Raw genomic sequence first — 27,598 nt, 5'->3', positions numbered from 1 at the left:
TGCTACAATATACAAATAATTAGATTTTATGACAGGATTTTTATTTTGTTCTCTTACACATTCATCATATCTTAATAAGCTGTTCAGAAAGCTCAATAACACCTGCTTCAAGAAGCTGGAGCAGCATTAATGTGCTATAACTCCATAATATTTAGGTAACTCTACAGCCTCAGCCAGAATCAGCTGTGTGCAAACAGCAACCTGATGTGGTGCTGCTATGTGAAAGGTGTCTGCTGTGCACTAGAGCAGAAAAACTTGGCACAGCACAGCAACGACACATTTTCTGATCTAAAGGGCTGATGAGTTTTTTGTTTTAAAAACAAGTCACATCTATAAATATACCACACATTTTACAGTTTGTCTGATAAGTAAAATGATGCAAAAATCAGTCCACTTTGCTCAAAATCAACCTGCAACACAATTCATATTCAGCAGGATGCATCAGTGGTTGCCATGGCAACTCAGGTTTCCTTGGCACAGGTGCTAGTGGGTGGAATGAGTTTAGGGAGGCTATGCATTTAGGCTTAAAGGCAGATGGGCTCTCCATAGCTGAAAACCAAGTACTTTAATATCACAGCTTTGCTAAGAATAATATGTCATTTATTAAACAACTTGTTTACATCATTACAGTATGACCTAAAATGCTCTGTACATCCAGACACCATGATTACTCTACAACACAGTCAGACCCAGTTTTCAAAAGCAAATAAAAAGCACATACCCAGTAGGACTGGACGTTCTTAAACTCCAGACCAAAGTAGTCACATTCAATCAGGTTCAAACGCTTCCACACTTGTGTCAGTAAGACCTGTCCATCACACTTAGGCTGCAAGGAGACAGGAGAGGAAAGGCTCACTGATTGTACAAGAACAAGGTACGTAAAAGCTGCCATAAAGTCACATGTTCCACATAAAGTTTTATTGAATTTCTTGCTTCATTTTGCTTTTATTGTTATAAGATTCACAAACTATCACATAGCAAATAAATGGATTTTGTGCTTAGAAACTGATAGCAAAATAAATAATGCAAACAAAAACTCTATCTTACAGTCTCAGTGTGTCTCAGTCATCTTTCTTTGTGACTTTAGACTACAGAAACCATTTCTAGTCTCAGCTAACATTTTATCAAATAATTTACCAATAAAAAGCAGAGTTCCCAGGTCTATTTATGTAGTGTTGAAGTGAATATTTTACTATTTGACAGTATTCACATGTTCTGTAGTCTGGCTGTTTTGGAACTCACTTTGTGGACCAGGCTGGCCTTGAACTCAGAGATCCACCTGCCTTTGCCTCCTCAGAGCTAGGATTAAAGGCATGTGCCACCACTTTCTGGCTGAAAAAAAATTTGAATAGAGAGATGTTGAACTAATTATAACAATCTAGAACCACACTGAATTACTATAACTTATCTTCTACCCACACATAAGCTGAGGAAGAAAAACAAATGGAGTTTAGAAGTTAATAAATTGTTCCCAGGATAAATTAAAATTGCTGCATGTGGATATCAGAGGACAACTTTGAGGAGTGGGATTCTCTTTTCACCTTACATGGCTTCCGAGGGTCGACTCAAGGCTACCTTGCTGGCCCTATTTTAAAGAATTGGGGCTGTGGGAAGCATGATGTTGTATACCTGTAATTCCAGCATTCAGGAGGCAGAACAAGCCAGGGTTACACAGTAAGACTGTTATCTCAAAAACAAACAACAACAAATCCAACAAAACAACAACAAAAATCTTTAATATTATTAATAATATGTGTAACCCTTGAGGAAGAAATTTGAAAATAATTTTCAGTTTAATATGTATTTACATAGGTCCACCTCTAGAACCTTTCCATAGAGACCATCTCATACACTGCACAAAGCTGATTACAAAGGACAGAATTGGCAGAGGACTGGCCAGCAGAGAAACTGAAGCAAGCACATGGCTGTAATCTGAGCACCTGAGGAGGCTGTTGAGTCTGAAACTGGCCTGACAGACATGGTGAGTTCCAAGGTAAGCTTGGCTCAAAAACAAACAAAAAATCCCATAAAACCCAAATAAACAATAACACAACCATGATGAAAAGAGAACACTGGAGTCTTTGCATACTATGGAATAAAGTCCAAAGCATACAGATAAGGTAAGAGGAAAATTAAAATTCTCTATGTTCATAGAGTCCATATAATATGATTCTGTCTTATATATAGCACTTACAAATTGATAAATAATAAATTTGGAAGTTGCACACCAAATCTATAAGAAAATTATCATTATTGTACTAGATAGAGGCAGAAAGAAGCAAGGCTTTATTTCTTTATTCCTGAGATGTTAGATCAAGGTGTTGGGCAATCTTTTCTTCCACTAAAAACATACAAGTAGGAGGAGAGGTAAACTTTCGGTGTTCCAAAGTACACCATGCCCCTTGAAGTTTACCTAGCAGATTGTCTGTGTAACAGACAGTGCACAGACAGTGTAACAGACAGTGTAACAGAGCAGTGGTAATGCTCTTCAGGAGAAAAAATATTTGAAGGAACAAACTCCTAAAATTTGTAATAACAAAGAATCACAGAGTAAAAATATACAGTGTATATCTTAGCAGAGAAGAAGGCCTATAGTGTGAACTTACAAGTGTCTTTTCTGGAGGTGGGGGGGGGGGCAAAGTCTCCCTATGTTGTTCTATATGGAACTTGCTATATTGACCAGGCTGGCCTCAAACTCATAGTGTGTTCTCTCTCTCTCTCTCTCTCTCTCTCTCTCTCTCTCTCTCTCTCTCTCTCTCTCTCCCTCCCTCCCTCCCTCCCTCCCTCCCTCCCTCCCTCCCTCCCTCCCTCCCTCCCTCCCTTTCTCTCAATCTTGAGTTCTGGGATTTAAGGCATTTTAAGACAGAGTCTTACCATGTAGTACTGGCTGGTCTGAAACTTACCATCTGAACCAGAGATGGCTTTAAACCCAGAGATACAAATGCATTTTAATATATTCTTTAAGAATTCATACATGTGGGCTGGGGAGATGGCTCAGTGGGCAAAAAAGACTCTTGCTAAGCCTGTTTGGTCTCCAGAGCCCACATGCTTGAAGGAGAGAACCCACTGTGTAAGCTATCTTCTGGTTCCCCCATGTGAACTGTGGCACAAGTGTATCACCCCCAATAAATGAAGACTTCCTAATTTATCATTCTCCCTTGATAAATTGCCATATTATTTTTTTAAAAAAAAAATGTTGGCCCGGTGGTGGTGGCACATGCCTTTAATCCCAGCATTTGGGAGGCAGAGGCAGGCAGATCTCTGTAGTTCAAGGCCAGCCTGATTTACAAGAGCTAGTTCCAGGACAGGCTCCAAAGCTACAAAGAAACCCTGCACTGGTGTGAAGGTGTCAGATTCCCTGGAACTGGAGTTACAGTTATGAGCTGCCATGTTGGTGCTGGGAACTGAACCCAGCAGGGACCCCTGGAAGAACATCCAATGCTCCTAACAGCTGAGCCATCTCTCCAGTCCTGATGTCCTGTTTATTTTTATTTTTGCAACTCACTGAGCCTAATTAGTGCTGACTATATAGTAGAGATGTATAAGACCTGGCTTCTCAGAGTCATCAGTGTCTTAAAAGGGCTTGATGTGAGTTCCTGAGTGTACGGGCCATGTCATCTCCAGAGGACAGTGCTTTACTGCCAACTTCCTGCCTCTAGCTCTTATACCATTATCAGTGTCTGCACTGTTATAAATACAGTTTACAAATAACAGGGAAGCAGACACTGGTAAGTCATCCAGACATTATCTCTTGTCACCTTATGGGGAGAACTCAATCACTCATGTGATGGGATTCTCCTAGGAGGCTTGACAATGCTTTGTGCTTTGAAAGACACGCCCCACCAGGTCTATTTCTCAAGCTGAGCAATCAACCCCCAGGGTTGTTAAATAGTTGGAAGTTACAGAAGTCAAACCCCAGAACCATTCCAGGAAAACCTCTCAGAAGCCATGGTCACTAGGATGACCATATGGGGCATTCCCTCTCTTAGTGCTCCCTGTTTCCTGAACTTTCAAGTTCAAAACTAAGGGTGAGATGGAAGTGGGGGAGGCTAGGTACACCCAAAGTACTGCTTTAGAGAAAACACACTTCATTCTGTCAGAGTGCCCCCCCCCGACAATCTAAAACACAACCAACCTCCCCATGAATCTCAGTCAGTTCTGCCTCTCACACTGTTTGGTAGTGACTCTAGCAAGATGAAGAGGACAGTGATGCCTACCAATTTGTTTTGTAATTCTTTCTTCAAGACAGTCAATCTGAAGAGCAAATGACAACTCCTAAAACATGCACAACTGTTTAAGATTCAGATGGCAGCTGTAGTCTGAGATAAGTCTTATTTCAGGTGGTACAGAAAGGAGGCAGTTCATTCCTCAGCCCCTCTTCCCTCCTCTTCTATGGCCTGCAAGGAGGGGGCGTGACCTGGGCTTGTCCACCAGACCAGGTAAGACCCCATGACAACTACAGAGATATGCATGAGCACACTCAGGATGGACCTTAATATCCAGCATGTCCTATACCTACTTACATGTATTTTTATTAACACACATATGTGCCTGTGAGAGTGCCTCTAAAACTATAGTTTTATTAAACAAATAAAGTTCTCTCAAGTTTAAGTAACAAAAGAAATTTCACATCTTCTGAGTCACTGAAATCAGACTTCAGTACAAAAATACTACCATATTCATGAGTTTTCACAGCTACAAAGAAAGAGACATTTTCAAAACATTTTTTCAAAGCAATAGAGTCAGGATAATATTTCCAAAACTTGAACACACATAAATATATCCTCACAGAAAAATTCAAATTTATTGGTATTAATAAAAATATCCTTAGTGGGGCTGGAGATGGTTCAGAGGTTCAGAGCACTAGCTGCTCTTCCAGAGGTCCTGAGTTCAATTCCCACTAACCACACGGTGGCTCACAACCATCTATAATTTGATCTGGTGCCCTCTTCTGGTATGTAGGTAGAACACTGTATACATAATACACAAATACATTTTTAAAAATATCCTTAGTAAAATGTAGGCAAATACAAGTCAGTTAACAATGAAGAGAATTCTATCATAACAATGCAAAGTTTATTCAAAACATATAAGAATAGTTCAAATCAATGCTAGGAAATTTAGTAATGTATTATATCAATAAACTTGCAAAAAGGAAAAAGAAATCATATTACCAGGTTGGGCAAGATGGCTTAGTGGACAAAGTACTCGCTGTGCAAATTGAATCCCACAGTGGAAGGTCACAACTGACTTACAGAAGTTGTCTCCTGACCTCCATACGTATGTAGCCAGGATGGCAGAGGAAAAAAACCTTGACCTCCTGAGCTTCTTGACTCTACCTCCAAAGTACTGGGATCATAGGTTTGCACCACCACACACCTCCTCAATTTCTATTCTTGACATAAATTCTTCTATGCTTGTTTTGTTTGTTTGAAACCAAGTCTCTCTATGTAATCCTGGTTGAACCGGAACTTGCTATGTAGACAAGGCTGGCCTCAAGTTCAGAGATCCTCCTGCCTCTGCCTTCTTGTGTGTCTGGCTTTTGAGACTGAATCTTGCTATGTATTAAAGACAAGCCTCAATATGGCATCGATCCTCCAGCCTCAGCCTTCAAAATGCTAGGTTTACCAGCACGCTTGTTGAAGAGGCCTAACTTACCATTACAGGCTGCAGACTAACAAAACTGGAACTAGGTCTCACCATTACAATAACCAAGAAAAGTCACAGATTGCACCATGCGTGGGACCAGTCATAATTAAGACAAAAAAAGTACTAGATGCTCTAGAACATTAAGAATAGTTTACCTAACTTGTATATAGGTTGCCAATTTCCTTACAGCTATGCCAGTACCAATCACTGTTTGACCAGACTTCTGTTACCCCACTCCTGCCCAGTCAGGAGTTCAACTCCCATCTAAATCCGGAATTCTCCTAACCCCATCCTTTACTCCTTAAAAACCCTGCCATAAGGAAGGGGAGCAGAGAAAGATGTAGAGCTCAATAAAAATCAATAATAATAATAATATAATAATAATAATAATAAACCCTGCCATAGCTGAACACAATGTTCTCCCTGATCCAACCGCTGTGTTGGAACTGACGGAGAGCCCAAGCTCTTCGCTTTTGCATATGAGCTTGGACTCCTGGTGGTCTCTGGGGGATTAATGATGCAGGCATAACACTTGGCACACTTCTGATATAATTATTTTTAAGATTTATCCATTATCCTTAACTTTGTGTATGAGTATTGTGCCCCTCTTCCTTCCTCTTCTACAGCATGTAAGTATGTCTACTCTGTGTGCAAGAAGGGTGTGGTGCCTACAGAGGTGAGAGAAGACACCAACTCCCCTGGCACTGGAGTTAAGGATGGGAGTTGTGAACTGAGCCAGGGCCCTCTGAAAGAGCAGTCTCCAGTTTTTTCAAGTTAGTGCTGCTAGTGATAATACAAGACTCTGAGCACAGTAGGAAGGTACTCTATTGTTAAGCTAAATCCCCAGCTTGATATAATTGTGGAGATTTTTTTCTGGGATGGAGTGGGGCAGGGTCTCACTACATAATTTTTATGACTTTCCTGGATCTTTTTAAGTAGATCAAGCTGGCCTTGAGCTTGCAGGGGTCTTTTTGCTGCTACCACTTAGTGCTAGGAAGACAGATGTGGACAGCAGGCCATCAAATGTGACTTTTTGTTTGAGAATAGTTTTTATTTAATATGGTTGTAAGTGCCTATGTGACACTGGAAAGCAAACCAGTGTCCTCAGCAATAGCAGCAAGAGTTCTTAACTGCTGAGTCATCTGTCTAGCCCCCATTTTTTATTTTTGAGACAAGAGTCTTCTGTTGCACAGGCTAGCCTTGAACTCATTATGGAGACAAGGCTAACCTTGAAGTTCTGATTCCCCCTGTTTCTACATCTATAGTGCTAGAGTTAAGTGCATAACTCATCATGCTCAGTTACAGAAGTTAGTTAGTTATTTATTCTGAGACAGGGTTTCTTTGTATAGCCCTAGCTGTCCTGGAACTCACTCTGTAGACCAGGCTAGCCTCAAACTCAGAGATCTACCTGCCTCTGACTCCCAGGTGCTGGGATTAAAGGCGTGCACTACCACCATCTGGCTCCAGAAGTTATTCTTTACCATCATAAGACTGACTTTCAAAATTACATCTCTGTTGTTTTAAGACCTACATTAAGAGAGAAAATAGAGGGGGCTGGTGAGATGGCTCAGCGGTTAAGAGCATTGTCTGCTCTTCCAAAGGTCCTGAGTTCAATTCCCAGCAACCACATGGTGGCTCACAACCATCTGAAATGAGGTCTGATGCCCTCTTCTGGCATGCAGGCAGACACACAGATATTGTATACATAATAAATAAATATATAAAAAAAAGAGAGAGAAAATAGAATCTGGGTGGTGGTGCATGACTTTAATCCCAGCACTCAGGAAGCAAGAGCAGGCTGATCTCTGTGAGGTTCAAGGCCAGCCTGGTCATGTGGAGAACAGACATGTTCGTGGGACGCTGCTGAGAGCCAACCATCAACCTCCAGTGGGGACCGGATAGGCAGTACCCAACAAAGGCAAGTATCTGCACCATTATCTTCAAATGTCCTCTTCTTAGAAGTACAAGTGCAAAATCATGCATGAAGACAGTATTTGTTATAATAATACTTCTAATACTAACGTTAAACATAAATCAGTAAAGTGTTGTAGGATATTTGTTTACACTGTGTGGAGATGTGTCTCTGTGACTGGTTTAATAAAGAGCTGAATGGCCAATAGCTAGGCAGGAGAGCATAAGTGGGACTTCTGGGCAGAGAGAGGAATTTGGGATGGATCTAGGCACATGAGAGACACCAGTGAGACACTGAAGAGGTCGTACATATAGTAACCAAGAAGAGAAGAGGTAACCAAGCCACGTGGCAGAACGTAGTAGGTTAATTTAAGTTTTAGAGCTAGTTGGAAAAAAGCTTAAGCTAAAGCCAAGCTTTTAATTACTAACAAGTCTTCATGTTGGTATCTGTGAGCTGGCAGCCCAAAGGAAAGTACGACTACAATGGAGGACTGCTTGACAAAAATCTCAACATTCAGACCAGGAAATACTGAGCACAGTAACAAGAGTAAGGCTGCCACCTGCATACTGAACTGTGAGTCTCTCCAGAATATAATGCTATAGAAAAAAAGTAATATAAGTTACGCTGCACACAGATTTTCAGAGGTTTCCTTTTTTAATAATTTATTTATTTTATGTGCATTGGTGTAAAGGTATCAGATCCTGGAACCGAAGTTACAGACAGTTGTTAGCTGTCATGTGGGTGCTGGGAATTGAACCTGGGTCTTCTGGAAGAACAGTCAGTGCTCTTAACTGTTGAGCTATCTCTCCAGCCCCCCTCAGAGGTTTCCAAGATGGTCATCTGGCACCTTTGTTTCTGGCCTGTGCATGGTGAGGCTGACCATCTGATGGAGAGCATGTGGAGCACCAAGGTGGCTCACAGGAGGCAGAGAAAATGAGAAAGAAAGGCATAGGAACAAGATATACCCTTCAAAGGCACGTCCCTAGCCACCCAGATTCCTACAGCTAGGTTCCATTTCCAAATAATACAGTTATGAAACAATCAATGGATTAGTCCATTGAGAAAGTAGGCACTCTCAATCAAATCACCTTTCTAGGGCAGAAGAGATAGCCCAGTGATTAAGAAGAGCACTGACTGCTCTTCCAGAGGACCTGGGTTCAATTCTCAGCACCCACATGGCAGCTCACAACTGTATATAATTCCAGTTCCTGGGTACCTGAAATACATGACAAAACACTAATGAACATAAAATTAAATAATTAAAAAAATCACCCTTCTGTATTACCATCAGCTGGGGTTCAAGCCTTTAACAAATGAGCCTTTTTCTGAGAGATACTCTGTATCTTAACAAAAACATATGGTAAAGACAATGAGAAATAAAATCAAATAGAACCTCTCTCTAGTCCTCTGACTCATGGGTGTGCTGCCAGGCATTGCCAAACTGTCCCAGCAACTGTCCTTTCTGAGAACTGGTAAGACTCTGGTCACAGGGTGTCCCCAGACATCATTTGGTCCCTGTGTTTAACAGCAAGGGCAAGTTTCACTGTATACTTATGAGACAGGCTTTGAGGCTAGATGCCTGGTTTCTATTTAGTGGTTATTTTAAGCCTTGGTTTTCTTCATCTGAAGATTAAAAGCTATTCTTATCCTGTTGCTGGTTACTTTTTTGTCAATTTGACCCAAGTTGGAGCTATTTGGGAACATCTGTGGGCAAGCCTTAGGGCATTAATGATTGATGTGGGTGGGCTCACCCTAGTGTGGGCAGTGCCAACCATGGATAGGTGACACTGAGCTGTAATAAAAAGCAGGCTGAGAAAGCCATGGTGGGGGCAAGCCAGTAAGAAGTATTCCTCCATGCTCTCTGCTTCAATTTCTACTACCAGGTTCCTGCCCTGTCTTCCTTTGATGATGAACTGTGATATGAACATGTAAGAGAAATAAACCCTTCCTTTCCTGGTGTTTTTTGTCATGGCAGTTTAACTCCACAATAGAAACCCTAACTAAGATAGACTGAAAGGGTTTTATGGATATTTAATGAAATAACAGGAAATAGGCTCTGTACCATGCCAGGGACAGGTCTCCAAGCTGAAAACTAATATATACCAACTTAATACAGAAAACATCTACCAGCAAACATGCCGAGGATGCACACAGGTCCTCAAGTATGTAACTATCTCTTCAATGAGCGTCTGCTGAGAGGATAAGACAACAGATGGGATTGCGATTCCTTGATTATATGATGGATAAAGTTACTCAAAATGACATCTAATAATTTCTTCCTCCTGCCTATATGTAGGCACAATGGAGATGTGGCTCAGTGGTAGAATGTTTGCCTACTATGTGCAAGACCCTGGATTTAGATCCCAGCAATAGGGAAAAAATATAAAACGTAAGAAATTTTATCATTATCATAATGTATTTTATTCTAATTTTTTAGATTTTTAAATTTTATGTGTTTAAGTGCTTTTAAAATATTTTATGCTTGTACATGCAATATGTGTGTGTCTGGTGCTCATGGGAATCAGAAGAGGGACTCAGCTTCTCTAGCACTGAAGTTCTGCATGACTGATCCACTATGTGGATGCTGGGATCCAAACCTGGGTCCCCAGCAAGAGCAACAGTGCTCTTCGCCATCAATCCATCTCCCTAGCCTGCCATGATATATTTTCAAGATACAAAATTTTGAAACTATTTTTCAACATTACTTTCCAAATAAATTTTTATAGGCTCATGCCCCTTAATTTTTACAGGTGCCTCATGACCTGAATGGAAGCATATAAAATGTCATAATAAGCTCAATTCTTAACATTATACAGATCTGTCACATGCCCATTCTGTGTGTATGACATATATGACTGCAAGTACATGCATGCCATAGCTCACACATGCCATGGTGCCCCTCTGGAAGTGAGAGGGAAACTTTGGGAGTCAGTCCCTGACCTTGCACCTTGCTTGAGGCAGGCCTCTCTTGCTGCTGTGATTTATCCCCCAGGCACGTTACTCAGGAGCTTCCAGGGGATTCTCCTGTCTCTGCCTACTACCTCATTGTAGGAATACTAGGACTGTGAATCAGAACACTGTGAGGACTTTGACATGGGTTCTGGGGACCTGAACTTGGATTGTTTTGCTTGCATAGCAAGTGCTTTTACATTCACTGAGCCATCTCTTAGGCTTCTATATGTCTACCATATCATTTCCCATATTCTGTATTAAAAGTTTACTCACTATACCTGAAAATGAAGAAATTCAATTTCAGTTAGACAGTACTAGCCTATCCCCAAAGCAATGATCAGGTGAAACAAGACTCTCCATGAGATAAAGTGAAGACTGTCCATCCACCGACAGAAACACTGCCGTCATCCATAGACACTCAGATCGGAGAGAAACCTTTGTCATATCGGCATCCTACTTGACAATGCAGCCACCCAGATCAGAATGCAATATGAGAACTAGAGGGTAAAAAACAAAATATTTTGTTCAATGTTTCATCATTGAACATGGTCATGGCATTCAAGTAAGTCCCTATTCCAAGCTTAGACATAAAGAATATTGTTCAAAATCTACATCTACAAAAGTGCCATTAAAGATTCTGTCTAGATAGAAATGGGCACAAAAGCTCAGTTAACAAAGTACTTCTTTATCCTTTGTCTCAGATCTGTGGGAAAATTCTTCTGCAAACAGCCTGATTTTGTGCTCTAGCCTGTTTGCCTCACACACCCATTTACAGTTCAAGCCAAGTCGCCCTGTGACAAAATCTGTATCTGTATCATTAGCTTCATTACTTAATATTTGTTTCTTGTCTCATAGTTGATCATCCTCAAAATGCTTTTTATAATATATGGTACAATAAAATAATCTTGGGAGCTTTGGGTAACTATAGCTTTATTCATTCTGGATTCACTGAAAGGTCGTCAACACTGTGGACAGTCATCTTCAGTCTCCTATCTTACAACTTCAAGTCTTAGGTGCTCATACATCCTTGAATGTTAACAGGTGCTTCTGACTGCACCAGTGAGGGACAGGTAGTGACTCCATGCATTCTACATTCTTAGGACAAAAGAGACCAACTGAAGACAGGAGCAGTGGTGCAAATCTATAATCTCAGCACTCAGGAGACTTAGGACAGGAGGACTCTTAAGTTCCAGGCCAGCCTGGGTTTTGTTTGAAAAAAACAACCAAGTAAACAAATAAGCATCAATGTCATAGGGTATCTATAGACAGCAATTATTCTCCATCAGGGTACAGGGAAACACAAGGTCACCTGACAGCGGACTCACAACAGTTCTCCTAAACTTCTCAAGGAAACAATGTAAACTAAGATTCCAACTGAAACCTGTTAACATCAGTGAGATAATTATCCCTTTATTGTCTCTCAATTCCAAATCCATGTTCCTCAGCCATGCTTGTGATGCTGGGGCAGAGAACTGAGGAAAACATGAGAAAAAAGTTTTCTCCTATTTGAGAGTTCAGGAGTTGTGTGTGAAGGATGGCCAGTGACTTCCACTCTTCCTATGAACTTCACTGGTACTCCAGCCCAGGCCTGCCAACATTTCCACTGACATCACCAAACCTCACCATCATCCAGTGGTCTGAACCTCAACTTTGGGGAGGGAGGCCTTTCCAAGTTTGTTATCTCACTGAGTTTCCTTTCCCTCAGCTCTAAGGGGTGGCTGCCAGTACAACTCCAATTCCCATATTCTTGAGCATTGCCATCCCCAGCCTTTCAGTTAACCTGCTACAACTAGTTAGTGATTATTTCTGTTAATAATCCCAGTGGAAGATCCTAGTGTGGTATAGAGTCTGTTTCCTGACTAGACCATGAATAACTAAGTAGACAGACTCTAGAGAATGCCCTTGTACTGGCTATCCTTAACATTTTGTCTGAAAAGAGAACCCCACAAGAGAGGCAGAAAAAGCAAAGCCCTGCAAGCTCCAAGTCAGGCTGCTTGCACAACGACAGCAGTGTAATGGAGTAGAAGCTCTGCACATCCAGGAGGGGCCGACTGCTACATAGAGGCCATCAGGTATCCGGTCCACTGGGTACTGACCTGTAATCCCAGGAATATCAGACCAAAGAAACCTTGACTGTCAGTGTCTCACGAGTGAAGCGATGGGCCTGAGACACAGAACCTGAGAAGCCTCCTAGTAGAGAATGCACTGGACTGTAGAGCTGAGGCACGCACAGAAGCGCAGATAGTGGTGAACTACTATCCCACTAGTGGAAGAAATTGCTTGAGTCTCCCGACTGAGCAAGAGCAAGGGTATATCAAGAAGGACTGTACTTAGTAGTTTGACTACAACCTTGTTCTCAACACATTTGCATGCAGCATATGCCATACAGAGGAACAACCTATTAACTGATGTTTAGGAGCTGAACAATTAACACAGGGCTTCCTTTTATTTCTTATCTTCTACTCAGAGAAAACGCAAAACATAAAAGCAATTTGGCTCAAAGAAAACTCTCTAAAGTAAACCGCATTGGGTATTTCCCTTACTTCTTCTTTATTAATGGAAGTGGGTCCTGACTGACTTGTGAGTACATGTGGAACCGGCACATGGAAACAGAACTGCCCATCAGTGTACCCTCACTGTGCTGGGACCCTGCTCATTTCCATGACTCGCTGCAGCGTGGAGACCCATTTCAAAACACACAGACAAAGAAAGAGTAACCAAATATTCCTATCAAATGCCTAAACTATCAAAGCAGAAAATTGACTTCAATAAAAAGAGTGTATTGGCACAACAAAGAGGAAAATATAATTTTAAAAACTTGGTTTTTTTGGTTTTTTTTTTTCGAGACAGGGTTTTTCTGTAGCTTTGGAGCCTGTCCTGGAACTAGCTCTTATAGACCAGGCTGGTCTCGAACTCACAGAGATCCTCCTGCGTGCTGGGATTAAAGGCGTGCGCCACCACCACCAGGCAAAAAACTTGAATTTTTAAAGATTTATTTATTGTGTATGAGTGCTTTGTGTGTGCACATATACCATCATGAGGCAGAGAGAGGGAGGCAAAAGTCTTTTGAATCCTTAAAACTTGCCCTCAGTGATGCATCCCTCCAACAAGGCCATATCTCCTAATCCTCCCCAAACAGTTCCACCGATTGGGACTAAGAATTTAAATATATGAGCTTATGGGGGCCATTCTTATTCAAATTTCCACAGTTGTGTTTAAGTATACAAGGGCTATTTCGAAAAGTTTATCTATGGACTATTATGAAAGGGCATAGTCATCATGGTGGTCAAACATATGAGAGGTGGTGAGACAAAAACATACATGTGAAATAAAGTCAGTATTTTAATAAAAGTAAAAAATGTGGGCTTCTTTTCAGTAAAATGAAGAAAACTAAATTCAAACCCCATATTAACTGTGCAGTCTTGGAGTGGAAGCTAGGCTACTTATCTTTTAAAAACTGAGTTGAAAGATGGTATAGCTGAGGTTGTTACAATGAATACATCACAGACTACCGGTATAACTTATCCAACATTTGCCTCTTGGGTCTGGAGGTGGAAAGTCTAAAGCCAAGGTTGCAGCAGGCTTACAAACAATGAGAACTCCTTCCTGGTTCAAAAACTGAAGTACTGTAGCCCAATATGAGGAAAGAGGAGGCAAGATCTCCCACATCTCCTCTTACACAGGAATGGATGCCATTCATATAGGCCCCACTTGGTGATCTGATTACCTCTCAAGTCCCCCATCTCCAAATATCACAGTAACAGTGTCAACATTGTTTTTAGAAGATATAAATGTTCAGCCTATAACGTAAGAATTATTTTATAGGGGGCTGGAGAGATGGCTCAGCAGCTAAGAGCACTGGCTGCTCTAGCTGCTCATCCACAGGACCCGGGTTCAATTCCCAGCACCCACATGGCAGCTCACAGCTGTCTGTTTAACTCCAGGTCCAGGGAATCTGACTCCCTCACACAGACTCGCATGTGGGCGAGACACCAGTGATCATAAAATTAAAAAAATAAATAAATCTTAAAAATATTTTTAAAAGGAATTTTACTTGGTAAGTGACTCAAAACGCAAAAATTAAAAAAAAATAGTTTAAACAGAGGTATCCCTTGTGGGTGTATAAAGCCGCTTCCAGAAGATGGTTATTAAGTGAATATTCTAGTGACAGAAGTGAAATAGTTCCCTACACGCTGATAGTCAGGGAGGCCCCTAGGGCCCTCCAACAACACAGACAACTGCCACTGCTCTTGGTTGGCTACTAGAACAGAAGCTACTAAAGGTCTTGATCTCGGAACACGGAGAAATGAAGCTACAACTGGAGTGGTTGGTCGTCCGAGCACTGAAAGGGAACTGCCATTAGCAGTCTTAGTCTTCCTCAGCTGGAGACTGTGTGCAATACTACATTAGTTAGGGTTTCTTTTGCTGTGATAGAAACACTATGGCCAAAAAGCAAGTTAGGAGGAAAGGGTTTATTTGGCTTATATTTCCACATCACTTTCCATCACTGAAGGAAGTCAGAAAAGGACAGGAATTCAAACAGGGCAGGATTCTGGAGGCAGGCACTGATGTAGAGGCCATGGAGGGGTGCTGCTTACTGGCTTGGTTCAGCCTGCTTTCTTACAGAACCTAGAACCACCAGCTCAGGGATAGCCCCACCCACAATGAGTTGGGCCCTCTTCCTTCAGTCAATAATTAAAAAATGCCTTGCAAATAGATCTTATGAAAGCATTTTCTCAATTGAGGTTCCCTTCTTTCAAATTCAAGTAGATTTCAGCGGTGCAATAGTGGCAAAGCTGTAATGGGTATAACCAACAGCTTTCTGATTAGACTTTATGACCACTCCACAGGAGGGAATTCCCACTTAGTACTTTAAATCCAGTCAAAAGTCAGTGGCTAGGAAGGCTACAGCCACCAGCGCAGAAGTCATTGCTGTTGGTCTGCTAACTAGGAGTGCTGTGCCTGTCAAACTGCCTTCCAAGTAACCACGTTATTGTCCACAGAACAGTGCTGCTTTCAGTGTTGGTGAGAGAAACTTCTTTTTGCAATGGCCAGCCGTAACCACAAAGATGAACAAATGGTCAAAGTACAGAGAGTTAAGTAACTGCTGAGTGCCAGCCATAAATAGGGCATTTGTAACATCCATCTAAGACTGAGGAAAAAATCAAGGAGGAAGATATAGAAAGAATGTAAGGGGCAGAAGAAGTGGAGCAAGAGGAGCAGTGTGGGATGCTGACCCACAGACATGACATAGTAGTTGTACGCACAGCAGATGTGACTACCTGTGCAAGATCTCCAAGAGACTGGGTCTGTCCACATCCTGTGAGGGGAGGACGATGAATGTATATGGCCTCACCCTCTCTGAGGATTTATTTGCCAATAAATTGAAGACTGGAGGGACATTTTCTTCAGTTGTGCACATGCTTCTATAAACAAACTCCCACCAATGTTCCTATCAACAACTAGATATTAGGTTTCTTTAGAGTAATAATGAAAACACACACACACAGTGGATCTATTAACAGCATTTTGTAGACTAGTCCAGCTAGTCCAACAGTGGCTGTCTCCAGACAAAAAGGTCAAGAATACAGTAAATTATTCAGTACAAAAGGCTGGATGACTTAGTTGATCTTTAGTATACGCTGGAATCCTGAAGAAGTAGGTTCTAACACCAGTGAAGGAATGAATGCCTCAGCAGCAGGGCTGCAGGGCGAGGGCAGGCAGGCAAGAATCAAAAGCTTCTTTCTTCCATGTCCGTTTCTGAAGTCTGCCACCAGAGGATGCCCAGACTTAAGGTGGGTTTTCTGACTTCACACAATCCAGATCTAGGATGTTTTCCCACCTCAAGGATTCAATCAATAAAAATTATTCACAAGCATGCCCAGCTTTTTTGGGTTTTAGCTGATTTCTGACTTACTCAAGTTGACACCCAAGATAAGCCATTATAAGCCCTAATGATATTCCTAGTTATCTCTAAATGTGACTTTTCTAATTTGGTAAGGTGAAACTATACAGAGAAACCTTGTCTTGAAAAACAAAAAAAACAAAAACAAAACAAATACATGTGTGTGTGTGTTCTCAGCATGACTCGATATAAGATTCCTAAGATTGTCTTTTAGTTCTTTAAGACAATTACAAGTTCTACTTTATAGGTTAAGATTTATATATAATAACAATTTTATTAACAATATTTTTATACCTAATTATATTTAAGGAATTTTTATTATTTTATTTTATGTTTTTAAAATATTTAAGGCTGGCGTGGGAGGAGACAAGAAGAGATAAAGAGATGGTACTTGCTGCTCTTACAGAGAATCTGGATTTCGTTCCTAGCATCTACATGGTGGTTTACAACCATCTCTTAATTGTAGTTCCAAGGGATCTGATGGCCTCTTCTGACCTCCGAGGGTACTAGGCATACACATGGTACACATACATTCATGCAGGCAAATGAGTGTATGTGTGTGTGTGTGTGTGTGTGTGTGTGTGTGTGTGTATGCACGTGTGCACGTTCACTGTCATCAGTGAAATAGTAGGTAATAATGCTTGCTAGTCATTACCCTGATGACTTGAGTTTGAGCTATGAAACCTGAGGGGACTGACATCAAAGGTGAGAATTCTATATCCAGTCCCAAGGGGAGTTGACCCCCTCTTCAGGCCTCAACTGAGGAAATGTCCCCACAAGACTGGCTTGTGGGAAAGCCTGTGGTGTATTTTCTTGATTGATAGTTTATGTGGGAGGGCCCAGCTCACTGTGGATAGTACCACACCTGGGCTGATGGTCCTTGGTACTACAAGAAAACAGGCTGAGCAAGCCATTACAGGCAATCCAGTGAGCAGTGACCCTCTATGGCCTCTGTATCAGCTTCTGTCTCCAGGCTTCTACCTGGTTTTCTCAGTGATGGATTTATAAGCAATAACATGAAATAAATCCTTTCTTCCCCAACTTACTTTTGTTCACTGTATGCTATCACATCAACTGACACCCCGACTCAGACAAATCCCAATTCCATTGAATTCTTCAATGCTGCTGTGAAGGCTTTAGAAGGCTCCTCAGAACTTCAGACGCCTGTTCACTTTAGCAGTCACCTATGAATGTGGCCAAGAGAGTTTCCAGGTTTCTATAGTAAATATACATTACTTGAAAATTTTGTTTGCTTTTGCTTGTTTGGGTTTTTTTTTTCCTTTTTTTGAGATAGGGTCTAAGTCATCCCAGCTGTCCCGGGGCTTGCTATGTAGACCAGTTTGGCCTCAAACTCAGAGAGATTTGCTTGCCTCTGCTTCCCAAGTGCTGGGATTAAAGATGTGTGCTATGCCCAGTTAAAACCATTATTTTTTAGATGAACCCTCTGTAAAATCTTAAGGCAGAATAGTGCTGAGACACCCATGTAGCAGTATGCAGCACATGGATGTAATGGCTGTATAGAGTTTCTGTCTGAGGCTTTCCTAGGGAAAGCCAAGGAATTGCCAGTGCAAGCAGAACCCAAATGGGGACACACTGCTTGTAAAATAACATAACACCTGTACGTATATGACCTTCTGTAAGGTAGAAAAGCAGAGTGCTGTCTCTGCAAAGACAGAAACGACTGTATTTGTACTCTCAGCATTCTGGGAAGGTTTTGGTCCCTTTTTATATCCAAAAGTGATGAATAACAGAATAAAGCAATTTTTTTTAAAGACAAAATCTCACTATGTAACTCAGGCTAGTCTCAAACTCTCCATCTTCTTGCCCTAGTATCCCAAGTGCTAGGTTTGCAGGTATACACCACATACATAGCGTAGGATTTACTTTTTAGATGCTGTAAGCAGGACTGATGTGACCTAGAAAGGCCCACAGCTGAGGTGGAGCTGAAATGGAAAACATGCATGGAGAAGAGAGGCTTTCTGCCCATAAGTGAATGGAGAATGAGTTAGAAGATCCCTGACAGATGGTGTGACCGGGAATGGGAACTTGTGATTGAAGAGCCCCATTCCCAAGCTCATTAACTCTTCTCACAGACACAGCCTACTGTCTATAATGTTTAGGGAGCTCTCAATATGACATCCACCTATTTACTGCCAGGCTTTAAAGGCCACTGAGGTGGAGTCCTTGAGGGAAGCAACACTAAGGACGACATGGCTAAGACAGTGACCAGGGTAGACCTGGCTTACAGGCCCACAGCAGGTCAGGTGAGAGACAGTAAGAACTAGAGCGTGAAACGGCTCTGCAAAAGCTGGGGAAACAAAAACAGAAGACGGCAGTAGGGGTATGATAAAAAAGGGACCAAAGTTGGGAACAAGTTGACTCCTGTGGAGGTCACAAGACTATAAAACAGCTTACTTTCCAGAACAATCCAGCAACACCTTAGTAGCAATCCAAGATATGTAACCCTCAACTCAGAAGCACAACTGTACACATGCTGACATAAAAGAGTATGTGTGGCAGGTCGGCTACATACAGCTGAGCACTAGGAACAGTCTCACCACTCCCATCTCTTGGGAGGTAGCAAAACAGCTGGAGCCACCCATTTCTTCCCAAGTCATCAGAACAGCTAAGGGAGGCAAGCAGTTCTGAAAGTACTATATCACTCTACTGTATGCATGCTGGGCAGCTGAGGAAGAACTATAGTGACTATGAGCCCCTTGGCTTTTGGGAGCAAGCTGGCCTACAATCTCACTAACCTCAGGAGGCTAGTGCTAGTGACTCTTGGTCCTTATATCTGTACCTGCATGCCCAGATGTGATGCCTGACCAAACTGCCCTACCAAATCTCTCCCCCAGATTTGCAAATTGGTAGAGATGCATGTCCACACTCTCAGGTGTCTAAGGACTGACATATAAACCTCGGTCCTAACCAGTTCCAGAGATGAAAGCTGATGAAAAGATGAATGAGCACGTGGGCATTGTATGCTTGAAATAACAGCAGACATGCCTTGTGACATAACCTACCCTCCTCCTACTCTGACGAATAATCCATGTCCTGGCAGGAGTGCTCTCCTTGTCTGGAACCAAAACTTCGAGGCCAGCAGAACTTAAAGTGGTAGGAACAGGAAGCATCACTAGTGGTGACAGTAAGGGGAATCACTTTCATTCCACCCCTTAACTCCCAGATCTGTGAATCCTAGCTATGGGAGAAACTGTGCCATGGCTGATACCTAATTGGTGCTCTATGCCACTCCATTGTTCTGTCAGGTGAGATGCTTCAGGATGGTGAGGAACATGGTAAAATCACTGGATTCTGTGAGCAGGGCCCATTGCCATACTTCTGTGGCTGTGAAGTAAGTTCCTTGGTTAGAAGCAATATCGTGTGGAATACCGTGACAGTTGGTAAGGCATTCTGTAAGTCCATGGATGGTGGTTTTGGCAGAAGGATTACATGCAGGAAAGGCAAATCCATAACCAGAATAAGTATCTACTCCATGAAGAATCAAGCATTGTCTTTCACAAAGGAATTTTTTCAATGTAACTAACATGCCACCAAGTCACTGTCTGTTCCCCCCTGGAAATGGTGTTGTATCTGGGGCTCACTGTTAGCCTCTGCTGTTGGCAGATCTGGCACTCAGCAGCAGCTGTAACCAGGTCAGCCTTGGTGAATGGACGTCCATGTTATTGAGTCCATGCATAACCTCCATTTCTGCCACTTTGCTCACAGTCCTACTGGAAAATGGCAGGAATGGCTAAGGAAAGAGGCTGACTGTCCCCAGATTGGGTCATCCTATCTACTAGATGACTGAACTCCTTTGGTGAACTCACCCTTTGATGAGCATTTACATGGGACAGGAGAATCTTCACAGCCTTTGTCCTTTTGGAGATTCCCCAGCACCAGCTCTGGGATGGCAAAACTCACAGTGGTATTCCCCCAGCTCTCCCAATTCCCATTAATCTCTAATTAAGAAAATGCCTGTCTAAGGACGGATTTAATGGAGACTTTTTTTTTTCAATTGAAGTTCCTTCCTTTCTGAAGACTGGGTTGTGTCAAGTTGACAAAGGACTAGCCAGGACAGCCTATATATGAGGAGTTAAGTCAAGAATATAGTGTTTTAATATCAAAAGGAGATTCAAAAACAGAAAGGTAGTGATAATTTAAAGGTAAAATAAGCAGATGTCTCTCATGAGTTAACTTCTTTCTTGATCATGCAAGTAAAAAGAAAGCACAGAGGTTGGGGCTTGTAGCCCACACGTCCCTGCTGGGGCTGGTAACGAGGAGATAAATGACATCAAGGTGAGAATCCCTGGTGCTCAAGGGACAGCACGACAAGCCAAGATATCCTGACTTAGAGCGACTTCTTCCCTTTTACCCAGTAAAATTTTCATGATCCCATTTGTACAGGCATATACAACAGGCATTTACCAGTAAGTCATATAGAAATTTCTCTTAGAAATAATCCTTTGGTGTTGTAGGGAGGAGGGCCCACTTGTTCGTCCCAGCCACCTGGCTTGCTTAGCCCCAAAATAACCACATAGAAACTGTATTAATTGAATTACTGCTTGGCCCATTAGCTCTAGTCTCTTATTGGCTAACTCTCACATCTTGATTTAACCCATTTCTATTAATCTGTATATTACCAAGTGGCAGTGGCTTACTGGGAAAGATTCAGCATGTCTGACTCTGGCAGCTCTCTCACTCTGCTTTCTTCCTCCCAGAATTCAGTTCTGTCTTCTCCACCTACCTATGTTCTGGCCTATCAGGCCAAGGCACTTTCTTTATTAATTAACCAATGCAAGCAACACATAGAAAGAAGGACCTCCTACACCACTTTGGCCTGGCAGTGGTGCTGCATGCCTTCAATCCCCGTACTCATGAGGCAGAAGCAGGTAGATCTCTGAGTTAAAAGACCAGCTAGAGAGCGAGTTCCAGGACAGCCAGGACAACACAGAGAAACCCTGTTGAAAACAACCAACAACAAAAGCAAAACAAACAAAATCTTTGGTATACAAATAAGTTAATCATTTATTAAGAATAAAAGCAAATTTGAATACAAAGAGATATAAGTACATATTTGTTTTGTTTTATTTTGTTTTTTGAGACAAGGTTTCTCTGTGTAGACCCAGCTGTCCTGAAACTCACTCTATAGACCAGGCTGGCCTCAAACTCACAGAGATCCACCTGCCCCTACCTGCCTGGTGCTGGAATTAAAGGTGTGCTCCACCATCGACTGGTGCATATTTACTTTTAAGAATTAAATCTTGGTTGAACATTTGATGCTGCAGGACTCAGAGAATCTTTAATGTTTTTCAGGGTTGAACAATATTTTGATTTTATAGTCATCAATGTTGAGAATGCTACTTTGTATCAATATATAACACAAAATAGATGTTTACTGCCATTTCAGAAACAATTGGAAATTCTAACTTAATTCTACAAAGTTCATTTAATATTTCAAAATGAAACTTAAGCCATCAATACAAACACTCTAAACCAAGACAATCAAAAGACAAGTTAACTTGATACCTGCTGAGAGAAAACGATGGTAGAAAAGTATTACAAGTCTTTGTTTTCTATAATTAAACCATTATATTTCTATAGACAGAGAAAATTTTGCATCTATAATAAAAACAAGGCAATTTATACCATATAACAGCCTTGAATCTGAGTTGAGGCTTTTCAGGCAACATTCACTGGGCTTGCATGGTGTAAAGTATATGCAGTATGAAGGGTGCGCGTTGTGTTCAGAAACAAGGCAGCAATCGGAATATGGTGCAGTGTAAGGTGGGTAAGCACTGCACGTATTATGCACATTCAGTTCTGAATTACTTTTTAAGCATTGTTCATTAAGAAATCTTTTACTGATGCCAAGTTTTTCACAATCCGCACATTCAGTTACATGAACCCATATGGGGTTGTGACCCACAGCTAAAAAAGCTGGGAACTAACCAACAAATTCACTTCTATATCCTCTGCTGAGATCCTGAATCACTGTAGCAGTCTCCTTTATAAAACCGTGGCTAAACAAGTTTTGGGGGTACCAGGATAGGCAAGATAACATTTCCCATCCTCTATTTTAAAACTTACCTTGTTCATCAGGCATCATTTACTTTCTAATCAAGCACAGGGGTGTTTGCAGGGGTTAGGTGGGGGGAGCTGGTACAGAGAGTCCCAATAACACAATCAGAATAGCCAAGAATAAGAATGTCAATGCCTGCCACGCACCACCCAACCACATTCCTAGCATTAGGATTTTTTAAAAAACAATCAGTTTTCTATGACAAAATCACAGGTTTCAAGATCTAGGGCAGAGTCATGTAACAGCGATGTGTCCTAAACTCTTCTAAGAGCTTTTGCAAACACCTACATTATCCCCAAACTTAAGATGTTAAATTACTAGCTTTTTCTTCTGAGGTCAGACCAAAATGAGTTCTAAGGCCATTTATTTGCCATATTTAGGATGCTCATGTGGGAGAAATGGCAAACATCTGTTTACAATACTTTCTGGAATTCTGACTATTTTTTTTCCCGGTCAAAACGAAAGCATTAAGCTTTTACTGGAACACAAAATTTGTATTCTAGCAAGGAACTTCACGCCTGAGAGTTTGCCCTCATCACATAGTTGAACTATTGCTTTGCAATTCATTTTTTGTTTGTTTTGATATGTATTTCATTTGCACATGCTGGCCTTGAACTCCCTGTGCAGCTGAAGATGACCTTGAACTTACATCCTGCAGGCGGATGAGGGGCAGTGACTGACGGGCAGTGACGACACGTGTACTATTATATCCTATTTATGCAGTGCCAGAGACCAAACCCGAGGCTCTGAACATAACAGACAAGCATGACACCAACGTGGCTACATTCCCAGCCTACCTCTGTATTTCTTTCACTTCTTTAGCTAGCCGGCCTCTGCCTGAGTGCTGGGATTCACACATGGCAAGTTACTTCTTCAACAAAGAAAATGAAGGCCCATGCATTAGTTTTGCATATACTAAGGGATATTGAAATATGAAAAAATAGAGTAGTACTAACGAAAAACACCCAAGTGCTCATTAGAACTTGATTCCCATTTCTCAGTAAAGGTACAGGACATCCTTCCCATCTGCATCTGACATCTACAGCCCAGACCTCTTTTTCTTTCATTTATTTATTTTGTTGAGACAGGGTCTTTGTTATTTTAGTTATTAATTTATTATTTATCTCCTGTGAATGAGTGTGTACCACAAGCATGCCAGAGATGCCTGCAGAAACCCAAAGAACATGTAGATTCTCCGGAAATGGAGTTATAAATCGTCATGAGTCATCATGGGGGTACTGGGAATTAAACTTCAATGTTCTGAAAGAGCAGTCAGTGAATGCTGTTTACCACTGAGCCACCTTTTCAGAGATAGGGTCTTTTTACGTAGCTCTGGTTCATGCAGAACTCAGAGATCCGCTTGACTCTGCCTTCCCAGAGCTGGGATTAAAGGTTTTTGCCACCATGCTCAGCCTAAGACCACTTTTTGTTTTGTTTGAGGAAAAAACATCTCACTCTGTAGCCTTGGCTAACCTGGTACTCAATATGTAGTACAGGCCAGCCTCAAATTTATAGTAATTCCCCTGCAATAGCCCCCAAGACACTGAGATTACAGGAATATATCACTATATCTGTTTTACCTATTTGTTTGTTTGTTTGGTTGGTTTCTAGCATGGTGCTGAAAGTTAAACTTAGGGCTTTCTTTGTACATGCTAGCAAGTGCTCTACCATCGAACCACATCCTCAACACCAATGCTTCTTGTAATTATTAAAGTCACTTCTGCTACAATACTAACCTTCAGGTAATAGAAAAGTTATTCCTTCATATTAACTCCTGAGTTTTAAAATAGCAAATCATCAACCAATCAAAGTTCACCTGCCCTAGACTTCCTGCTCTCTGCAGTATGGAGAGGATCCTCTGTAGGAGAGGACTTGGGTATCCCCTTCACTGTATGAATGACAGAGTTGGCCTGCCTGTCAATGCCAGATCTGAAAGCATTTCTACTCCACAGCATAGCATGTGGGACAAAGAAAGCCGATACATACCTCTTCTATAAGGTTCTGAAATAGTTATGTCTCTAGAGATAAAGCTAGATTTCAGTGTTGATCAGCAACCATACAACTCATTCAATAAGCCGAAACAAACAAGATTATCCTAGGTCAGAAAGTCAGTCACTGACTGACCTTTAGATAGCCAAATATCCCATCTATCAATGTCAAAAGTCCATTAAAATAAGAATAATAACTGAAGCCTACATCCACACATGCGCTTCACCCCAAAACTGTCCCGGTGGTTTTCTCTTTTTTCCTGCATCACTGCAGTAAGTGCCTTCTACACAGACAGGAGCATCTCAATCTAGTCATAGTATGAAGAACCAAGATGTGCATCTTCATTCACCATCTTACAAAATTCTGGTAACTAAGTTTCAGCAAATGATGTCTACAGATGGCAGTATCATCAGTCCTGATTCTAAAATAAACTTAAGGCTGGGTGTAGTGGTGCACTCAGAAGCAGAGGCAGGCAGATCTCTGTAAGTTTGAGGCAAGCCTGGTCTACAGAGTGCGTTCCAGGATAGCCAGGGCAACACAGAGAAACCCTGTCTCAAAAAAAATAAAATAAAATAAATAACCATAAGACTCAAAACTAAGACTCTTTAGAGCAGAGGTCAGATTATAGTGTTTACAACCATATACCTCATTCAGTTAACTGAGACAAATAACACTCTTCCGGGTCAGAAAGCAGCCACTGACTGACCTCTGGATAACCAAATACTACAACCATAAATGTCAAGAATATATATTATTTTAAATAAATAAATGTAACTTACATATATAATGCATAGTTTTGATAATCTTAAGTACAATAATGAGGAGGAAGGGGATTTGGTTTTGGGAAATCCACCCAAAGGAAGTGATAGTTTAGCAGATTCCTGATGGATAAATAAGATTTAGCAGCCGAGTGGCAGTGGTACACGCCTTTAATCTCAGCACACAGGAGGCAGAGACAGGTGGATCTCTGTGAGTTCGAGGCCAGCCTGGTCTACAAAGTGAGTTCCAGGACATCCAAGGCTATTACACAGAGAAACCCTGTTTTGAAAAAAAAGATTTAGCTACACAATAAGTGTTGGAAGAAACAAGGATGTACAAGCTTATTAGCCAGGGTTTCTATTTTCAAAACACCATAACCAAAAGAAGTCGGGGAGGAAAGGGTTTCTTTCATCTTATAGCTTATAGTCAGTTCATCACTGAAGAAGTCAGGGTAGGAACTCAAGGCAAAAACTTGGAGGCAGGAACTGAAGCAAAGACAATCACTGCTCACTGGTTTGCTCTTCATGGTTTTCTCAGCCTGTATGAACAACTCAGGACCATCGGCTGAGGGGTGTCACAATTCACAATGACATGGGCCCACCCACACCAACCATTAATCAAGAAAATGCACCACGGGCTTGCTTCCAGGCCAATAGTTTTGGTGCCATTCCTTCAACTGAGGTCCCCTCTTCTCTAGCTTGCGTCAAGCAGGAGAAAAACTAGCCAACTAGTGATGCATGAGAGGTTGGGGATTCCAGGACATGCTGGTGCCTGGGTTCAGAAGGTAATAAGTGAGAGTTATGACAATATAATTAATGTAATTAATAACATCAAAAGAATAAGAAAAAAGCAAGTGAGCAGGACATGATGACACATGACTTTAATCCCAGCGCTCAGGATGCAGAGGCAGGGAGGTCTCTGAGTTACAGGGCAGCATGGTATACAGAGTGAACCAGGGTTACATAGTGAGACCCCGTCTCAAAAAGGAAAGCAATAAAGAAAAACAAATTATCATTTGTTAATAATTAATGCAAAAAATTGGCAAATTTTAACATATGGTTTTAAAGAGAAGGGGAGAAGTCTCACTTAGCCAGGAATAGATGGCAACTTCTTAACATGTTAAAGGCATCTATAAAAACCCACAGCAAATAATATACTTAAGGATAAAGTTGCAAATGTTTTGCCTTAAGATTAAGAACAAGACAATATCTTTTCTCAACATGTGTGTTTAACACAGCACTGGAAGCTAATGGAATCAATGTGATAACATGATAAAAGGCACAGAGAGTTAAAAAGAAGAAAAACTATCTTAACAATCTGATCATGTTTGTTAAATATTAAGAAATTCAAAAAGTCGGAAGGAATAAGAAAAAGTGTTTTCAATAAGTAGTGTCAATTCACAGACTCTGTCACAATCCTTTATCTGAGGGGCAGAAACCACCCAGTGTGTCTTCTATGACACTGCCTAGGGAGGCACTTTGTAAAATTTGCTGTGATGTCTTTTTCAGTGTTTTTGATATTCATCTACCTCCTGGATTCTCTGAGAATATTTAAGCTTAGGTGTTCGAGGTCTCCACAGACTCGCTGGCTTGCTGGATTTAATCTTGGGGGAACTTTAAAATGATGTGGGTGCCTTGAGTATGAAGGAGACTTTCACAGCTCTTGTTGAGTTTAACTCAGTATTCTGGGTTCTAAATGATCAATAGCCACATAAGTCTCACTGAGCAAGTGGCCTCTCAGTTCACTCTCAGGCCCAAGAAGCATATGGGAACTGGAACAAGAAGTAAGAACACAAAATGTCCATCTATTAAGAGAAGTAAGAAAGAACTCCCAAGAGTACAAGTGGCTAGAATGGAAGAATAACTTTGTTAGCTCAAGCTTATCTGTAATTTGTGGCAATCCTCCTGCTTCAGCCTCCTGAGTACTGGGATTACAGGTGCACACCACCTTATCTGCTACTTTATTTAAATCAACATTTAACCTTATAGTTCAGTTTGAGGTTAGCCTGGACTGTACACACAGCAAATTCTATGCCAACCTGGGCTATAGAATTTAACTGCGTCTCACAACCATACCCAAAACAAACCAAACAGACAGGAATCAATACATTTGCTATTCCTATAAACCTGTGTAACATTTCTAGATGAAACTAAAATGTTCTAAAATCACACAACCAAACTTTTGTTCATATCTAGGGGTACCTCTTCAGGGTCTTTATGGGCAGATGAAGAACACTTTCCCCCAGCTCCTCCTACCCTTGCACTGCAGACACAGCTCTCTCTGCTGTGCTGACTCAGAGACAGGGCCCACTCTGACTGAGCCACTTTGTCCTTACAATCCATCTCAGGAGCAA

General features: G+C 41.4%; 1 protein-coding gene across 1 annotated transcript in view; it reads right to left on the bottom strand.

Moving 5' to 3' along the window:
• The window catches only part of Farp2 (FERM, ARH/RhoGEF and pleckstrin domain protein 2), a 105,683-nt gene that overhangs the window by 60,525 nt on the left and 17,560 nt on the right, over positions 1 to 27,598 (bottom strand). Inside the window, exon 3 of the mRNA XM_048441958.3 lies at positions 722 to 826. Within this exon, the coding sequence (XP_048297915.1) occupies positions 722 to 826 (105 nt within the window). The remainder of the gene's footprint in view (positions 1 to 721; positions 827 to 27,598) is intronic.

Source organism: Myodes glareolus, chromosome 1 (genome assembly GCF_982192425.1).
Source record: "Myodes glareolus chromosome 1, mMyoGla1.1, whole genome shotgun sequence".
Lineage (NCBI taxonomy): Eukaryota > Metazoa > Chordata > Mammalia > Rodentia > Cricetidae > Myodes > Myodes glareolus.
The sequence above is the reverse complement of the archived record's forward strand: the minus strand, read 5'-3'. Positions and strand labels throughout refer to the sequence as shown.